Here is a 20,890-nt window from a genome sequence, read left to right on the forward strand (position 1 = left end):
TTAAATGAACACTAAGGTGTGTTCAGTAGAGTTCAGTAGAGTACAGTCATGTATGCAGTGACATTATTACCTAGAGTCATGTAACAGCGGCACAATACATACACAATGTGCGTGTGTGTGTGTGTGTGTGTGTGTGTGTGTGTGCGTGCGTGCGTGCGTGCGTGCGTGCGTGCGTGCGTGCGTGCGTGCGTGCGTGCGTGCGTGCGTGCGTGCGTATGTGTGTGTAGCTAGTCTCACAAATGAACCGATCAGCTCCAACTTTCTTGTGAACACTGTCAGTAGGCCAAGGAAGTACCTCCATGTATTTATTTTTTCATATATTTTATATGCCTTTTATAACTTTAATAATGGAAGTGAAAGATGGTTGGATCAGGCTGAAACTTTGGCCCCATATGGAGTCATATGTTAGACATTATGTCATAGAGATGTCATGGATGTGTCATAGATGTGTCATAGATATCTATAGAAATGTCATAAATGTCATAGATAGACCACATGAAGTCTGAGATCCCTTATGATCGCGTGTTCAACTGTTTGCAGACACACAGGGTAGTTGTGTGAGTGGCCCAGAGAAGACATTTTCAACCGGCGACATTCCATTTTGCAGTAGTAGCAGTTTCTAAACAGCGTTTCTAAACAGCGTTTCTAAACAGCGTTTCTAAACAGCGTTCCACGGCTGAGAAAAACAAAGCCGAGAAAAAGCTGTTTTAGAGGGGGACTTAAACAGGAAGCAGGCGGAAACGAAAAAAATCTTCGATTATTTCCGTATCTGGGTGTGCTACAATGAAATGTGTCACTGCGAGTGATGAAGGACGGAGAGATCTTTTAAAATCAACGTTTTTTGCAAAATTATGTTTTTTACATCAGTGGCAGATTTGGTAATTGGAAAAAAATAAGTTTTTTACATCAGTGGCAGTGAATGAGTTAAACAACCACTATGGTATCACTATTTTTGACTGTTGTGTTTGACTGAAATATAGCCTACGTAGCCTAAATGAGGTGAGGGTCTCACTCACTCACTGTATGAAAAGATATAATGCACACACATCCACTCATAAAAAAAAAAGAAGAAGCTCAGCTATTTTTTAATGCTGTCAACGTTTCCATCAGTTAGATGTTCATCAGGAATTTAGAATTTTCATCAGGTGACATTTATCCCACAGTGACTGAGCTTTTTCTCACTCACTGTAGCACTGTAGCCTATAGCTTTTTGTTTGTTTGTGTGTTTGTTAGTTTTTTACAGTCTGTATCCTGTGCGAGTTATCTTACCTGATTGGATAAAATTGGTATTCTAACCTGAAAATGCAATATCTGTTTACTAAAGAGCTAATCTCACAAGACAGCAGAATCTGTTAGCACCACTGCCTTAAAGCAGCGCTATGTAATTTTCCTCTTCCACCCCGGATTTGAATCCGGTTTCCTGCTAAGTGTTGACCTTTTTTTATCATTGAGTTAATAGAGCCGGCCTGCTTGCTCAAGGGATAAATGGAATCTTGACCATCAGGTCAAAACTCGTGTCAGATCCTGTGTCTAGGTGAGACATGACCTTTGACATGAACTAAATGTCTCAATAGAAGAGCAGGGAGACAAAATACAACCACCCCAATTATATAAATTAGATTGTATTAACATTATCTAGCATACAGATTGTATAAGTTATATTGTATTAACATACTGTAACATACAGATTGTATAAGTTATATTGTAATAACATTATTCTACAATACAGATTGGACAAAATTACATTTTATTCATAAAAAGGTTAGATAGTGAGGCTTTAAAAAGTTGTTTTTAGTAGGAATAAACACAGAAGTATCTGGGAGGAAGTGGACTATGAAAGGGGAGGAGCCAAACCAAGTTCCTGTCTCTACACAAAAAAATCTTCTCCTTTTTTTTACTGAAGAGATTGCTAAAGAGCTGGAGAGACAGAGAGACTCCAGCTACTGAACAAACATTATATCAATGAGGACTATCAAAATATAGAGCTATTTAATACTTATTTTAACAAAAACTACTTCCTTTAATATAACTACTGACAATCACAATAGCTGTACTCCAGGAACAGGCAAAGCCAGATCTCGACCAATAAAATTAGTATGGGGAGGGGACACAGCCGTGAAATCTGGCAGAAATAGAGACACTGTGAGTGAATATTGGAGGGGTGTACGATGTCTCTGCACAACGTGGTGTCGCTGGCGGTACGTCAGGACAGTCTCATTGAAACACATGTATTTTAATAACCTTTCATCGCTCACTGACGTCGCTGGCAGTGTGGATGGGATGTTACAGTATTGTTCTCACTGTTGGCTGTTGGATATTACATTTAAACTTTGAGGGAAGAAGAGAGGGAGCTGCAACGCAAACACAAGGTGGGAGTATGACTGCAACTAACAATAATTTTTATTAGTGATTATTCTATCGATTAATTTAGATTAATCGAGAAATATGCTTTTTAATTTCTTATATTTCAATTAGTCACTTATGCCCTAATGTATACTTTGCCGCACAACAGTGTCAAAACTAGTGAAAATAGCAGATCTACAAGCTCACAGCAAGCTTATAGATCTGCTACTTTCACTATTTTTTTAAGTTTTTTGAATGATCTCAAGAACGATAGATTTTAGATTCCCTACCTTCCTACGTTATTCAAATTGTATTAATTATATTCCTTATATATATTTTTTTCCTGTAAGTGTTGGTTTTCACTGTGTGAGTAATAAGAGTGTAGTTACACGACATTGTATTTGACAGCATTATAATCTGATTGTTAGTATTGTGGATCTCATATACCAGACATGTAGCCCCCTGATTGGCTAATCCTGGTCCATAGTCACAGGGTGCTTATATATCCTGGAGGGACAATTTTCCTACACTTATTAATTCACAAAAACAGCATACATGTACATGCTGGAGACCAATTTTGAAACTATTCTGGAATTGAGGTCCTTGGCTTGCTGGTAGTGTACATAAGAATAAATATGACACTTGTTGGCCTAATGGTTTATGAGACAGATCAGGCAGGAAGGCAGACAGACAGACAGACAGACAGACAGACAGACAGACAGACAGACAGACAGACAGACAGACAGACAGACAGACAGACAGACAGACAGACAGACAGACAGACAGACCATGTACCTCCTGAGATTTCTGAAAAGTTAAACAAAACATACCAACATCTTTTGGAAGTGCAGTTGTTTGTTTCTGAGTGTCTGTCCTTCTTTGTTCTGCTCTTCTTCTGATAGTTCTCTCGATCTCCTTCAGTTCCTCTGAGACGTGTTCTTCTGTCTCATAGTGACAACCATTACTAGTCACTATCTGATCTATCTTCTCCAACAGCTCTGTGACCTGACTACCATCTCCTCTGTCACTAATGTTAAGAACATGGAAGCGGCCGTCACATTTCTCAATAAGATATCTTAATTCAGGGTCAGATCTAATGACATCAGGTCTCATGTTGTTTTTATCAGCTACAGTGAACACCACAATAGTGTGTTTCCACACTCTGTCACTGAGGAGAAATCTCACATGCTCCTCTGTTGACATCCCTGTTCCTACATATGGAAGGTCCAGTCTCATCACTAGTGCAAAGACATGGGGTCCTGGAGGACACAGATTCACACTCTGTTGGATTTCTAACTGAGTCAGTTTTGGGGTCAGATCTAGGGGTTGAAAAGACACCCATCCTGGAGTGTCCACCACAATGACCTGTCTCCCTGACACTTCCTCTTGTCTCATGACACTCTTAGATGTTATTCTGTTTGTTTTAAAAACATCTCTGCCCAGTATGATGTTTCCTACTGAAGTCTTTCCACTGGGTCCACCTCCATGTCTTCCCCCGATCAGAACAATTCTCAGTTCTGACGGGTCGCTGTTCTTCCCTGGTTGGAAAAATGAATATAATTTTCATAAAGATCACAGATCACAGACTAAACCAGTATCAGTTGTTTTCATGTATTGTTGTTTTTTTCTATTTAGAGTAGCCAATTATATTTTACCCCTTTTTCTCCCCAATGTAGTTGTTATGCCAATTAATTCCTCCCCACACACATTTCTGTGTTGTCACTGCTGTCATATCCTACTGACTCACCTGCCAGTGAGGCAGTGAGGAGCCCCCACCAGGAGGACATAGAGGACATCGTCCTACTTTTCCGGCTCAACACTCCCCGCTGACAGGTGCCGCCCCAGCCCGTAGGAGTACGTGCAATGACCAATATCACCTTCCCCGCCCGGCTTCCCTCCCCCGAACACGGGCCAATTGAGTTTGTTTATGACACTCGACAAAGCCGGATCTACAATTATGGATTTGAACCCACAACCTCCGTGGTGGTGGGCAGGGAATTTACCACTGACCCACCCGAGCGCTTGGTTTTATGTGTTTTAATAGAACTCACCTCTGATGGAAGCAGAGGTTCCACTGGACATCCTGTCTACAGCTGTTGTTAGAACTGTAAAACAGTAACATACAGTAAGTCACAATAATCTGCTGTTATTGTTTTGTTGTCATTACTGTTATATCACACACTTCACAATATATTAAACAGTGATGGTGGACAAAGTACTCAACCCCAGTACTTAAGTCAAATTATAGATACTCCTGATCAAATTTATTGTTACGGCCCTAGCCGTATGGTTATATTGTGTGTGGTTATATTTTGGTTATAATTCTGTGCTATGTGTAAGCCACACATATAGTATTATATTGTTGTCTTTCTGTATTCCATATAAGGTCATGAGTGGTGGTGGAAGCTGTGAGTCTGAGTCTGGGTGTGGTGCTGGTATGAGTGAGTGATTGACTTCCAGCTGTCCAGATTGACAGGTCCAGCCTCTGGCCCTGTTCCCCTGCTCCCATTCGTCGTCCCTTTGTCTCCGCCCCAGCCAGGGTTGGCTGTTCTCTGAAGCTCACCTACAAAAGCTCATTCTGCCCTGACTGTCATGGGGACTGGTTGCTCTCATTTGAAAGAGCTTGCAGAGATTCAATCCCGCTGTCTCCCTGAACCCATGTAGCCTGTTCTGTTGTGTTCTGTTTGTTAATTTGTCCTTGTGACTTTTGATTCAATCAGTTATTTTGTTTGTCCTTTAGCTACTTTGTTTGCCCTTCAGTTATCCTGACTTATTTCAGTTACTTGGTTTAACCTACAATTTCATTATAGTTAAACCTGTTGCTTTTGACCCTTATTATTTTGAGGTAAGAATGATTCTGTATATATTTGTCCATTCCATTAATTATTGTACTTATCTGTTCACTCGCCTTGTAGGGGTGTTTGGTCTTTTTGTTTGGTTTAACTACTTTATTTGTTTCTGTTTATTCTTTAGTTAGGTAAGTAAGTTTAGCAATTGTATATTTTTCTTTGGTTAGGTTAGGGGGTAATTTTCTTTATTAGTTAGCCTTTCTACAAATGTAAACCGGCACCCTGAAGTTTTTGGCACTGATAAAAAAAGACAAAAATAGGGCGTCGTAACATTTATACTTGAGTTCAAGTAAATTGAGTAGGCCTACTTGCTTTAAAAAAAAAAGAGTACAAATCACATTTTCTTTTTTTAATAGCTTTGCATTGCTGTGTTAATAATTATACATTTTTAAAACAATTCCGATATTTTCTAGAGATTTTCAAAGAATATCAATAAATAGTGAAAATAGCAGATCTACAAGCTCACAACACGTCGCATCACGGCACGTTGTGTGCTTGTAGATCTGCTAATTTCACTTTATTTAAAAAAGGGCTTAAGTGGTTAATGCATAATGTGCCTTTTCCCTTTCTAGAAAGGTAGTGGAGTCTGAAAAGTACAATATTTGTCTTAGAAATGTAATGGAGTGAAGGTCATAAGTATCCCAAAATGTAAATATTAATTTAAAGTATGGATTCTTAAAAATGTACTTAACAACAGTACTCAAGTAAATGTACTTCATTGCTGTCCACCACGTATGTCAAGGCATAGCAGTGGTGGCCATTTTGTGGTTCCGATGGGCATCGACTCCGCCACGCCCGCTGGGGCGGGCCGTGGCAGTCGGTGCCTGCCGATGCCAAGTCGATGGCAGGTTGCCAAGATAGTGGTTTAAGCCGTTGAGATTTCACTAAGGCAGAACTCTGTCAATTCTCTATGGATTCTTATAATTTGAATGTTTCCATGATCTGTCAAGTTTTTATTTTCATTTGGTGTATCAGTCATGAATTTATTTTCTCTATCAAACCATATCAAGCCAAAATAAAACGGATTTAGTTAAACAAGTCCTTTAGTGGTTTAAGCGGTTATGCCATGGCTGTTCCCCCCCCCCCCCGCCCTCCCGCCCTTACTCATAATAATTTTTAAATAAATAATATTGTGAGCTTGTAGATCGGCTATTTTCAAAAAGCGCATGGATCGCAGTTGACATTCCACAGACAGTGACAAGCTGGGGTCCACGGCCAAATACATATAATTTTGGGGGTCCTTGACATGAAGTTATCCCCAGGTCCTCCCCCCCTCCTCAGATTAGAACAACTACCATAACATCGGAGTTTTCCACGTGCGTAGTTACGCATGTATGTGCATAATTACGCACGTAAGTGCATAACACGTAAGTGCATGCTGTAACATAAGAATACAGTCTTCTTAGTGGCCGCCTATGGAGCGGTTTCAGAAAAGAAAAAAGAAAAAAAGTAAACTGACAAAAAAAGGCAGCCTCTGTTGGCCAAGGGATAGGCTATCAGGTCATACTGGCCACGGCCCCACACGGTTTTCTGGGGTTCCCCCCTCCATAATTATCCTTTGTTGTTGTTATTAATATTATTATTATTATTATGGCGACGCATTGTGAGCTTGTAGATCTGCTACTTTCAAAATATTTTTGGGACATTCCGCATAATGAGTACTTTTACTCAAGTAAATGAACAGCCGCGCCAGACGACTGCAGAAATGGCCGGCTTAAACCACCATCTTTCGCAACCTGGCATCGACCTGCGCCACGTCCGCCACGTCCGTGATTCTGTGATAAAAAAATTCAGAAAACCGCAAAACAAAAGGTATTTATTAAATATAGTATATAATAATTATTAACTATATATATATATATATATATATATATATATTAGAGATGCGCGGATCGCGGTTTTAGCCGCGGTTGCCGCAGTTAACCGCAGTTTGGGTGGATTCGGGTCAATCAAATATAATTATTAATTAATATCGGATAAACCGCGGGTGAAATATTGCGGTAAATAAATTAATGACATCTAATATATCTATCCATAAAATAGCTAAATCTCTGGGCGTGCTTGTGTCTGTTCAGTGTGTAGAGCAGCCTCTGTGCGATGCGATCTGAAAATGCATTGATTTAGCCTATGGAATGTCGGTGTGTCTTTTTTCTTTTTTTCAAACCGGTGCTGCGCTGGCAGCAGAGCAGTGCGCTCTGTATGTTGGATGCCGCATGTATGTTGGATGCCTGTATGTTGGATGCCGCACAGAGTATGTTCAGCACAGCAGAGCACGTGCGCTCATGTTCAGCGCAGCACCGGTTTTAAAAAAAAGAAAAAAGACGCACCGACATTCCATAGGCTAAATCAATGCATTTTGTGATCGCATCGCACAACTAACGGGGAATACCAGAAAATAATAATATTTTGACATACGGGAAAAACGGTTGGTGCGGATATTTAAATTGGCTAATATAATTATTGCGGTTGGATAACGGGCGGATAATTAATTTGTACATGCGGATTCGGATGACGTGAGAGGCCATCCGCGCATCTCTATATATATATATATATATGATACTAGACCTGCTGATTTAACTATTTACAGCCTGGATTACACTACACTGAACTTGTGTGTGTGTGTGTGTGTGTGTGTGTGTGTGTGTGTGTGTGTGTGTGTGTGTGTGTGTGTGTGTGTGTGTGTGTGTGTGTGTGTGTGTGTGTGTGTGTGTGTGTGTGTGTGTGTGTGTGTGTGTGTGTGTGTGTGTGTGTGTGTGTGTGTGTGTGTGTGTGTGTGTTAGGCCAGTGAATATCAACCCTGGTACACAGACCCATTTTGGTCCGCGAGTACTGCTGAGGTGTTCCGCGCCGTTTGAAGTAAGTGTGAACTCAGCCCCTCGAGAACAATAGCGAGCGGCGATCGTCCGTCAATCGTTACGGCCATCATCCGTCTCACACTCAGCCACGCCCGAGCCGAGTCCATTCAGTGTAGCGACCATCACCCATAGGAATGCAAATATGTTGTCCTACCTGGTACTGTATAAAGGGGCACAGGGGTACATGCTTTGGCACTCAGTATTATTACTACATGATGAGAGCCCCACTAGCAAAGAAGAGATGCACCCAGGGCCAGAAGACGCTAAATTTCGCCGTCATCAACAAGACATTGCCGCCGCCAAATCCTCCTGCAAGCAGAGCTGCCGGTGTGTCCGGGCCACCTCGACCTGCCGACGAGCTGGCCGCACAGGGCAGCAACAGCAGCACACACAACAGCACCGCCGCCAGCGTCCTCGCCGTGCCGCCGGGAACAACAACGGCGACAAGCAAGACGACTAGAGCCAACAGACGGTACCGTGATGACTACATGAAGTTTGGCTTCACTTTTATGGGGGACCCATCTAATGCTATTCCACTGTGCATCGTGTGCGGAGACAAGCTTGCAAACAGTGGTATGGTTCCCAGTAAGATGAAACGTCACCTTGAGACCCACCATGGAGAAATCGCCACAAAGGACAAAGACTATTTTGTGAGTTTGAAAGCTACTAAGGCGAAACAGAACGCAAAACAGACAACTGCATTGTTACGCAGTACCACCAGCACCAAGGTTAATGACAGAGCTCTGGAAGCTAGCTACCAAATTGCAGAGCTTGTGGCGAAGTTAAAATTGCCACATGCAGCGGCAACATACATGTTGGCAGGAGCCAAAATCCTGGCTAACGTAATGTCGGGACCAGATGTTGCAGCGGAATTCGATAAGGTGCCGCTCTCAAGCATGACAATTGGCCGACGCATTGAGACATGTCTGCAGACATTGAGAGTGCTGTCATAGAAAAGATTGTGACTAGTGGAAAGTTTGCACTGCAGCTTGACGAATCAACAGATATAAGTGGACACGCACAGCTGTTGGCAAACGTGAGATTCATTGACGGAGACGCCATCAGAGAGAATTATCTGTTTTGCAAACAACTGCCTGGGAAAACAACAGGAGAGGAGGTTTTCCGGGTGACATCGGAGTATTTGGAGCAATGGAACTTAAGCTGGGAAAGCTGTGTCAGTGTGTGCACTGATGGGGCTGCATCTATGACCGGGCGATACAAGGGATTTGTAAGCAGAGTAAAAGAGAAGAATCCTGGCGTCCTGGTTACGCATTGCTTTTTACACCGTGAGGCGCTGGTTGCAAAGTCTTTACCAAAAGACCTCTCAGCTGTGTTGAATGATGCGGTAAGCATCGTTAACTTTATTAAAGCACGACCTTTGAAAAGCCGGCTGTTCGCCACCCTGTGCGAGGAAATGGGGGCGGAACACAAAACGCTGCTGCTGCACACCGAAGTACGGTGGCTTTCCAGAGGGAAAGTTTTGTCCCGTGTCTATGAACTGAGGGAGGAATTACAAAGCTTTCTGGCTGCTGAGCAATCCGACTATGCAGACCTGTTCGCAGATGAGTACTGGTGTGCAAGACTAGCATACATGGCGGACATTTTTACCCATCTGAACGAACTGAACAGGCGAATGCAAGGAAAAGATGAGAATATCCTCACAAGCACAGATAAACTGACGGGATTTCGGGGGAGACTGAAACTCTGGCGTCAGCAGGTGGATAAGAGCACGTTTGCGATGTTTCCCCTCATCAACACTGGACACACAATCACTCGTGCTTTGCGTGGGGTCATTGCTGAGCATTTGAGAAGTCTCGAGGAGAAATTTGCCTTTTATTTCCCCTCAACGTCCATGGCAAACTTCAACTGGGTCCGTGACCCATTCAACGAAACAAACGAGAACAGTCCATTTGAGGAGCAAGAGCAGCTAGTGGAAATAAGGGAGAACCATGGCTTGAAAATGAAATTCAGAGATCTAAGCTTGGACAGTTTTTGGTTGACTGTTGGAAAAGAATTTCCAGCCATCTCAGACAGTGCAATGGCAGTGTTGCTCCCATTTTCAACAACCTACCTGTGTGAGCTCAGCTTTTCCACCCTGACTTACGTAAAAAGTAAACACAGAGAGAGACTGAGAGCAGTTGACGAGGAGCTTCGTGTGTGCTTGTCATCAGTCCCAGCCAGGATACAAACTCTCTGTTCAGCAAAACAAGCTCAAGTTTCACACTAAGACAGTTGTATTGTGACCTAATTTTTTCTTTTCTTTTTACAAATCTTTTTTATTGAGTTTTAAAGTATTTTTCTAAAAAGGACTCAAGTTTCAAACAAAGACATTTGTACTGGCTTAAAAAGTTTTTTTTTTTTCTAAAACAGTTTCACACTAAGACTATTGTGGCCAATTTTTCCTATATATATTTTTTCAAATCTTTTTGAGTTTTTAAAGTATTTTTCTGGGAAGGTGAATCCAACTCCTCTGCACATTGCAAGTTTATATATTTGTAGGCCAAATTGAACATGTGTGTGCTGTTTTTTTAGTTCAAGGTTTCTTTATTATGACATCAAAGCAAAACAAGTTGTATGTTTCCAAAAATAAATCAGTGAAACTGAGGCACTGTCTCTTTCCTTTTTTTTCATCTTCTCCATTCATTGCACTGACCCAAGTTTATATATTTGTAGGCCAAAGACATTTTGTAATGTTCAAGGTTTCTTTATTACATCTTGTGTACATGAGAGTAAATATTTTGATATATATATATATATATATATATAAATTATATTATATATATATAAATTATAATATATATATATATATATATATATATATATATACATATATATATATATACACACACCGTATATCTAGGTGTGCCCTGGGATATTTTGGCTATGCCAGGTGTGCCCTGGCACCCAAAAGGTTGATATACACATAAGAATACAGTCTTCTTAGTGGCCGCCTATGGAGCGGTTTCAGAAAAGAAAAAAGAAAAAAAGTAAACTGACAAAAAAAGGCAGCCTCTGTTGGCCAAGGGATAGGCTATCAGGTCATACTGGCCACGGCCCCACACGGTTTTCTGGGGTTCCCCCCTCCATAATTATCCTTTGTTGTTGTTATTAATATTATTATTATTATTATGGCGACGCATTGTGAGCTTGTAGATCTGCTACTTTCAAAATATTTTTGGGACATTCCGCATAATGAGTACTTTTACTCAAGTAAATGAACAGCCGCGCCAGACGACTGCAGAAATGGCCGGCTTAAACCACCATCTTTCGCAACCTGGCATCGACCTGCGCCACGTCCGCCACGTCCGTGATTCTGTGATAAAAAAATTCAGAAAACCGCAAAACAAAAGGTATTTATTAAATATAGTATATAATAATTATTAACTATATATATATATATATATATATATATATATATATATTAGAGATGCGCGGATCGCGGTTTTAGCCGCGGTTGCCGCAGTTAACCGCAGTTTGGGTGGATTCGGGTCAATCAAATATAATTATTAATTAATATCGGATAAACCGCGGGTGAAATATTGCGGTAAATAAATTAATGACATCTAATATATCTATCCATAAAATAGCTAAATCTCTGGGCGTGCTTGTGTCTGTTCAGTGTGTAGAGCAGCCTCTGTGCGATGCGATCTGAAAATGCATTGATTTAGCCTATGGAATGTCGGTGTGTCTTTTTTCTTTTTTTCAAACCGGTGCTGCGCTGGCAGCAGAGCAGTGCGCTCTGTATGTTGGATGCCGCATGTATGTTGGATGCCTGTATGTTGGATGCCGCACAGAGTATGTTCAGCACAGCAGAGCACGTGCGCTCATGTTCAGCGCAGCACCGGTTTTAAAAAAAAGAAAAAAGACGCACCGACATTCCATAGGCTAAATCAATGCATTTTGTGATCGCATCGCACAACTAACGGGGAATACCAGAAAATAATAATATTTTGACATACGGGAAAAACGGTTGGTGCGGATATTTAAATTGGCTAATATAATTATTGCGGTTGGATAACGGGCGGATAATTAATTTGTACATGCGGATTTGGATGACGTGAGAGGCCATCCGCGCATCTCTAATATATATATATATATATATATATATATATATATATATATATATATATATATATATATATATATATATATATGATACTAGACCTGCTGATTTAACTATTTACAGCCTGGATTACACTACACTGAACTGGTGTGTGTGTGTGTGTGTGTGTGTGTGTGTGTGTGTGTGTGTGTGTGTGTGTGTGTGTGTGTGTGTGTGTGTGTTAGGCAATCATCATGTTACAAAGCTGCAAACTGCTTCATGATTGCTGTTTTATACATGTAGTGAGTGTGAAGTGAAGTGAAGTGGAACATATACCAATGTTAACATGAAAGTTATACAGCCATTAACCCAGTGGTTCTCAACCTGTGGGTTGGGACCCCCAGGGGGTCCCCACATGATCTTGGGGGGGTTCCCAGATGACAGTAAAGTGACATTTTAAACAGTTTCAAGACCTAGAAATACCATACAAATAACATACCCATACCTAACACCCATGCCTAACACCATGCCAAAAACCTAAATCTTGTCACCAAGTGCACAATTTGTATGATTTTTTACATATTCCCTTCCAGTTTATAGCCATTTTAAGCTCCCGGCAGCCATCGTGGACGCCATCTTGAAAATAATGCCTTTCCACAACTCAGATTTCCCTAGATTTTTAGTATGCTTTTTAGCATGCCCAATAGTAACAGAATCCATTGAAAAATATTTTCTATCAATTTTTTATTTGGATTTTCAATCATATACTGACCAATCTAATATTGGAATCATTGCAAGCAGACCAATAGGGGGCGATCCCAACTTGCTTACGGTGGTTTTTGAAAACCTTATGCCCATACCTAACACCATGCCAAAAATCTGAAACTTGTCACCAAGTGCACGATCTTGATGATTTGGGCCGAATTGCCTCCCAGCTACCAGCAGAATCCAGCTTAGTGACCAGCTAACCAACTACACTGATAAACCAGTCTGACCATCCTGACCAGCTTGTCTAGCCTGGTATGCCATCTAAACCAGCCTAAGACCAGCTAAGACCATAGAGGTATAATATAACTAGAGGGCGGATTGCCCCGCCCCCAGCTATTCATTTCTATTAAAGTGCTCAGTGGCGTTTTGAAGCACCTGGAAGTAAGACATATTGGTTCCTAGGAACCAATATGGATCCATTCCATTGGTTCCATGGGTCGTGACGTGTCGTGAGCATGCGCACAAACGGGAGATGCACGCGCAGAAACATTTTAAGTGCATTCTCAGGTTTGACCACCAGGCTTGGCCGCTTCACTGTTCTACCGTGGTGGGGGCTTGGCTAAGACCAGCTAATACCAGCTAATACAAGCTAAAACCAGCTAAAACCAGCAACCATCATAAGCTGTCTTTTGCTGTTTTTTTTCAGCAGGGAGAAACTACAGTATTTCATATTATCCTATCCTATCCTATCCTATCCTACTACTTTAATTGAAATGACCTCCAAAATATGTCCGGGGTTGGTCAACACACGATCACTCCATTTGCCCCGAAACTTGCCACAGACTGTTGTTCAGAGCTCTGGCTATAATATAGGCTTCTTTCCTCGCCTTCAATGTACTTACATATTGTACTGTTTATATAAAACTACATTACTTACTACTTCTTAAGATTTTAGCCACAGCATCTTTTCTTCTTTCTGGTCGCAGTATCTTTTTTATTCGATTAGTCGATTACCATGATCAGTCATAACCATAATCTTACTACTTTAATTGAAAATATAGCTGCAAGCAGCGATAAACGGGGCCATGGCATGATAGGCAAAAAGCGATATGGAACAATAGCACAATAAGACGTAGAAACAGAATAGATTGAACTTGAGACAAAGCAGCCTATGCAAATAACAAATGAGCATTCTCAATAGCTGAGGGATGGTGGCTAAGGGTTAAGGACCTTACTCATGGACACCTCAACCCATGGCCATAGACAGGAATTGAACTCTCAACCTTCGGATTCACAGGCTGTCACAGTAGTGATTGAGCTAAGGCTTCATCAAGCCTGATGGTGTCTGTTGGAGATTATAGACTCTTGCCTTCTGCCATGAACCGAGCCCCTGTTTCACTAACAATAAGATCAGTTGTTCACAAACCATTTACCAATAGAGAAATGTGATGTCTCTCGGTACCAAAACTAGTAAAAGTAGCCGATCTACAAGCTCACAAATCGTTGCTTTCCAAAAAGTTGTGAGATTGTAGATCGGCTATTTTCACAATGAAGTACGTCATACATTGAAAATAATTACTCTCTAATAAGCATTTCATGTTATCTTTAACAATTACACATGCATTAATTGAAACAGCATGAGGTGAGGCTTGAACTGGCAACCATATGATTACAAGGCAGATGCTGTAGGGAGAAGCCATTGGACCAACAGACCTGAACTGGTGAAAAAGGAGCTCACACTGATGACACAGTTTCACGCAAATTGCTCAGAAATCCTGGGTTTAAATGTTTTTCAAACTGCTCAATATGGCGGAAAATCTAAGGGCGGAGCTTACTGGTCAAAATGATAGATGTGTTCCTCATGAGTCAAAGCACATGTGTAAGCAAGTTTCATGGCTGTCGGCCAAACGAGGCATGACTTTTGCCTGTTTAAAGTTTGCATTTAAAAAACATTGCTATAGCGCCTCTCTTTGACCAATTGGAGTAAGAATGGTTTCAGTGATACTTGGAATGACCCTCTACATTACTGCAAAGTTTCAAACAAATGTGAGTCTGCATGTATGTGTTAGGGGCAGACAAATCATTTTCATAAAAATGCAATATTCATTGGCTCATAAAAGCTTCATTTTTTCACTTATGGAAAATCCGCTTGCTCACATCTGTCGGCATAGGTCTAAAGCTCATGTGTAAAAAGTGTTGTGCAGATTGCTCAAAGATCCCAGGAGGAGATTTTTACTGTTTTTCATTCAAAATGGTGGGAGATCTAAAGGTCAGAGGTCAAAAGTCTAAGTGTGAAAGTTGTTAGGCATGAGGAGACGCATGTGTGTACCTAATTTTCATGGCTGTAGGTCAAACAGGGCATGAGCTGTACCTGTTCAAAGTCAATTGAGTGCTATAGCGCCACCCTTTGGCCAATAGTTGTGAGTTTCGTAGCCGTTTGGCATAGCCTTCTACCATATTGCCGAGTTACTACTCCATAGTACTCCATCTGCAAACTTTCCTGACAGCACAAACAAACCCAAATTCTCACAAATCTTTGTCTTTGATCAAGATAATGAAATTAAGAACCGCCTTCATCAAGCAAAAGGAGACAGACTTATTACGGAAGACACATTGACCTTGATTCAAGATGAGTTAAAGACAGTCAATCCTTTAGTAAAGTCCTTTCAAACCGGTGCTGACATCTTCAATGCAAACCCAAGTCAGGAACTCAAAATGGTGTTCAAGGCCAAAAGCTCACAGGGGGCAAATCAATGTCACCTTAACCCTGATGTCCCTGACGTGGTTATTGTGGCACCAGGAGATCAGACGGAGCGTAGGGACATTGTACTGTACAAAACAACAGCTGATGCACCTAACCACAGACAGACTACACACATCCATGAACTTAACCCTATGTATGACCCAGCTGCCTATCCCTTGATATTGCCACATGGAGATGCTGGCTTCAGCATTGATAATCCCATCATGAAGGTTAATGCAAACTCAACCACTGACCAAATTACTCTTCAAGAGTTCTTCAGATTCCATATACATCAGAGAACCAACTCCCTAACACTGTACTGAAATCAGGGAAACTTACACAAGAACACTTCTGTGATCAGTACAGCAAAATAGAAAGTGGTCGAATGAACTACTACAGAAGTAGGGAATTGCAGGACAAGTACAGGGCCTACCAGTACTCAGGTCTGATTGATGTCCTGGCTACTGTGGTATCTGAAAACCACAGACTTAAAGGTTCTACTGCACTTTTGTAGTTGCCAACAACGCCATATTGTAGTTAGTTTGTTGTTCCAGTGGTGAGTATGAAGGGTTGTAGAATGAATTTGAGTCTTCACTAGTCAGTGAGGTTTCTTGCTTCCAGTTTATTCAGAGTACAAACAGCCAACCATCTCCACAGCCTAACGGCCTTGGAGTCGCACACACAGTTAGATACAAATCGGTATGGTCTTTATAGCATAGAGATCTAAAGAAGATGCATATGTGGGTGTGTGAGCTTTGGAAGGTGAGACCCCACCCCCTGGCCCAGACATTTGCAAACTGTATAGGCCAGGAAGGGGGATGCCAAAACCTTCTGTCTCCCAGGTAAACAACAAAGAGAATGTTAATTGTAACCCCCACCCAGCTCAGACCAACAGGCACCTCTCTGAATACACTCTCCTGTCTGTAGGCTACTTGTGAGTACAAACACATGGCTTTAGATTTGCATCCATGTTTATGAAATATACATCACTACTCAGCAAAACCAGCCAGAACATACTGAGGCAACCAGGATTGGTAAACAGATATTTCTTCCAGCTTCACACACTGGTAGCCCTAGATACCTCTACAAACACTATCTTGATGCCCTTGCCATAGCAACCAGATACAGGAAGTTTGACCTCTTTATCACGATTACGGCAAACTCAAAGAGTGACAGTGTACTGATGAACATATTTCCAGGGCAGCAGCCCAGTGACAGACCAGACATTGTCAACAAAGTTTTCAAAAGGAGTCTGGATGAGCTTCTCCACGACACCAACCTCTGTGTCTTTGGGTTAGGGCTAATTCCTAAATTCACTGACACCCTCTGGAGTCCCTGACCATAATCTGAAACTTAAACTAGGAGCCCCAGTCATGCTGCTTAGAAACCTGCTAGCAGGTCCTGAACGCACTCTCAGAAACGGCACCAGAATGGTCGTGGTACAGATGATGGACAAAGTCATTGAGTGTGAGATTGCAGTAGGAACAAACAAGGGTGAAAGAATCTTCCTCCCAAGAATCCCTCACCATGACAGAAGTGATGAGCTTCCCTTCACATTTTGCAGACGCCAGTTCCCTATCAGGTTAGCTTTCTCCGTTACCATCAATAAAGGTCAAGGCCAAGAGAATGACAGAGTTGGCATCTAATTACCTCAGCCTGTATTCGCTCATGGCCAACTCTACACAGCCTTCTCAAGGGGAAAGAGAGCCAACCCTGTCAAGGTTTTCATTGAGGGTAATGATGATGGAATAACTGACAATATTGTTTACACCGAACTATTGTAATTTTTTTTTTTTTTTTTTTTTTTTTAATCATAATTTTTTTTTTTTTTATTATTATTGTACACATCCTACCTTATCCTATCCTATCCTACTTCCTACTACTTTAATTGAAATGACCACCAATGTACGTCCGGGGTTGGTCAGCACATGAACACTTCACTTGCCTCCCAGACTGTTGATCAGTGCTCTGATCCGGCCTAGATGTGAGGGCCGCGAAGCAGCCCAAACCTCTAGTTATTAGAAATGGACCGATCAATCGGCCATGGATCGGATAGGCCCGATATCGATAATCAATTTGATCGGTCATTCCGATAAATAGGTCAATTAACCGATCCAATCATGACTTATATATGTCAAGAGTTTGATATCACTCCGGATCCGAAGGTGGCGGTGAAACGCTGGCTGAATAACAGCCGCTTTAAAAGATGGAAGAAGTGTTTGTTATGATCTCTGTAGCTGCTGGCATTATCATTTATTGTTGTTATTGTTTGTTGTTTTATTTATTTGCTAATGTTTAGTTATTATGCTGAAAGTGTCGTGCCGGAAGTGGCGTTTCCATGTATTCCGGACAGTTGGCCATATGGTGTCCCAGTCAAATGGCTCCCTAGCAGCAGTGTGTGCCACACGCCCGTGTGAACGGGTGTGTGTGTATGTTTGTAAACAGCGTGGCGCTGATAACTTTGAGTACCGTGGCGTGGACTGCACCTCATTCCCTTTACAAGCACTATGCAGCCAGAGAGGTAATTTCATGTCTATTTCAAGTGTATTTTCTTTTGTTACGCTACATGTTTATTGTTTATCTTCCTGATCGTTATTTACTTTTATCAACAGTTTGACGTTGGTTTATTGATATGAGCTGAAAGGATGCTTAATAAACTATCAGTGAGCAAACCCAACTGACTCATCTGTGAAGGGAGTGACAATCTCGCTGCACTGCTCTGCTGCACGCACGCAGGTCTGAAAATGTCCGCGGTGTGGAACTTCTTTACAGTGTGTGAGACCGATGCGACACACGCTATGAAAAAAACAACAACGCTGAAATCTGTTGCGCACAGAAAAAAAACATTCACTCAGTCTGCGTCAGTGCAGCCAGGGCTGCCTGCAGCCTGTGTGTGTGTGTGTGTGTGCGTGCGTGCACTCGTTGTGCCTCGTTAAAAAAAAGAATCCAGCAAACAGCCCAAATAAAATAGTCCATTGAAGTAGATAGGGACAACACGTACTTATTGTAGAGGTAAGTACAACATTTTAGATCCATTTAGAGAGTTTAAAACTATCAATTCCAGCTCAAGTTTGGTGCTAGCAGCTAGCACATAGCAATGACATATGGTACTTTTTTTGCCTTGAATTTTCATGAAAGGCAGAGTGACATGGTTTGTTTTTTTGCCTTGAAAACAATGAAAGGCATACAATGTTGCTATACTCAGTAGGGGAGAACGGAGTAAGATGAACCTCTGGGTAAGTTGAACCACCCCCTGTATCTTTAAAACTATACAAATGAGTTGTCATGTGACCTTAAAATCAGGACACACCCATCATTTCCACCTGGCTGTGAAGTTGAGAGACACATGGGCAAAGTGATAAGCATATTTCTACACACAAAAGTGTATTTTGCTGGTCAAAGTTAAAGGTAGTGTAAGTGATTTGCAAAGTTTCAAATAATTGCAAAATGGGTCTATGTTCTGATAGTGCTCGTTACTATAGAGTGTCCTATCCATATAAAGAGTCTCCATGTCTCTCCAGCTCTTTATAAAACAGAAAATGTATTTTGTAGTTTTTTTTTTTTTTTTTGTAGTTTCATTTCCAATTTTATCCAACCAGGACAGAGAACTCAATCAGGATACAGATTAAACAAGTGAAATTGGAAGTGATGACACTAAGAAATGAGCATGCAAAATTGGAACTGAAAACTATACAAATTAAGCTTAAAAATGGGTACTTTCTCCTGATTGGCTGAGATTTTGACACCTACCGAAAAATATATTTTCTGTTTATTAAAGAGCTGGAGAGACGGGGAGACTCCTGTTACTGAACAAACACTCTATAGCAATGATTACGATCAGAATATAGTATTTTAACCTTTAAAAAAAATACTTTTTGTTTTAACCAAAAAATATCACTTACCCTACCTTTAATTTTTTACTTTTCTGGTATAATGATTTTTATTTTAAAGCAAATGTACCCAGGTCTAAACTTATATCATGCATGTTGGTGATATTCCAAAGTATAAAACCATGTGAATCATTTAGCTAAAGATTAGCCTGAAGCATTAAGCTAGCCAGGTTAGGTCAAAATGGGGGCCATGGGGCAAGATATTACCCTAATATCAATCACTATTCATGTATGACCTTTCATTTGGATGAATACACTCATTTAAGAGAAGTTATTGTATTAACAATTGCAAATATTAAAAGGTTCTGAATAACAAACTTTATTTAATCTGTTTTATATTGTTTACATACCATTAAAAAAAATAAGACTATTTGCAAAAGGTAAATATGTTATTAAATTATTGTTGATACGTGAATACATTATTTGTTCAAGTTTAAACTTGAAAATGCAAAATATCATATGGGTAAATTTACCCCTTGACTAGGATCAACTTACCCCTTACCTGGGCAAGTTGAACCACATGACTTTTTTTTTATAACCCATATTTTTACAACCATTTGTCATAGATGCACACTCATTATTTCAATTGATAGAAGACATCTTCAAGTTTAAGTAGATGTTTAGATTTTACTTCCATCTAATTTTTCCTTGCCTAGAGGTCAACATAAGTAAAAAGTGGTTCATCTTACCCCGTTTTCCCCTATGCCAAAATGGTATGGCTTTCATTCAGACAGTATGGCATAAGCCTGGGTCCTGGCACCCACTAACTACATTGAAAACCTAACATCACTGCTACTGTAGCAGTGATGTTAGGTTTTCAATGTAGTTAGTGGGTGCCAGGACCCAGGAGTAGTGCTACTGCTTAGATGAGGAGTTATTTTGTTGCATTGGAATTGCTGAGGTTTTAGACATATTTTAGTTTGTTCAAGACAGTATATTTAATTTAATATTTTGTGGATTTAGTTAGGGTGACCATATTCTGAATTCCCAAAAAGAGGACACCCAACGAATGCACGCGCGCGCAGCGTGCATGCGTTTTTTTGCGGCTTTCCCCCGGATTTGTAACTTTTGGGGGGGTTTTTTGGTACCTTAATTCGGTTAATTCGGTTAATTCTGGGCCTCTTTGAGGTACTGAAAAATATTGCTTTATAAATAATATATTTATTTATTTAAAGCATGTCTCCTCTGTTTGTTTCAGAAAACAAAATAATCACAGCTTAATAATTCAGCTTTTTAACAAAATAAAATAACATCTCTCTCTCAACAAGTCTTATCTTAGAACAAGTGAGGTACCCCATTATTCAAAATAACCTCTCATGTCTATAATGTAAAAATGTAAAAAATGCCTCAAAACCTGTTAATTATAAACAAAAGAAAATAGAGAAGTAGCCTGTTCTTCAATGTTATAGCTCATTCTTCAAAATAATGTCTCCTATGGCTAATGTAAAAAATATAAATAA

The 20,890-nt window shown here is 40.7% G+C and overlaps 1 protein-coding gene across 5 annotated transcripts in view; it reads right to left on the bottom strand.

Annotated features, from left to right (window-relative positions):
- The window catches only part of LOC308105282 (uncharacterized protein), a 52,457-nt gene that overhangs the window by 16,045 nt on the left and 15,522 nt on the right, over positions 1–20,890 (bottom strand). For all 5 annotated transcript variants that reach the window (XM_080455928.1, XM_080455927.1, XM_080455924.1 and 2 more), the window contains 2 exons: positions 4,395–4,448; positions 3,174–3,881 (listed from right to left, as the gene is read on the bottom strand). In XM_080455928.1, the coding sequence (XP_080312054.1) occupies positions 3,174–3,881; positions 4,395–4,425 (739 nt within the window). In that variant the 5' untranslated portion in view covers positions 4,426–4,448. The remainder of the gene's footprint in view (positions 1–3,173; positions 3,882–4,394; positions 4,449–20,890) is intronic.

The sequence above is a fragment of the Gymnoscopelus braueri genome, assembly GCF_963280865.1.
Source record: "Gymnoscopelus braueri genome assembly, chromosome: 17".
Classification (NCBI taxonomy): Eukaryota; Metazoa; Chordata; class Actinopteri; order Myctophiformes; family Myctophidae; genus Gymnoscopelus; species Gymnoscopelus braueri.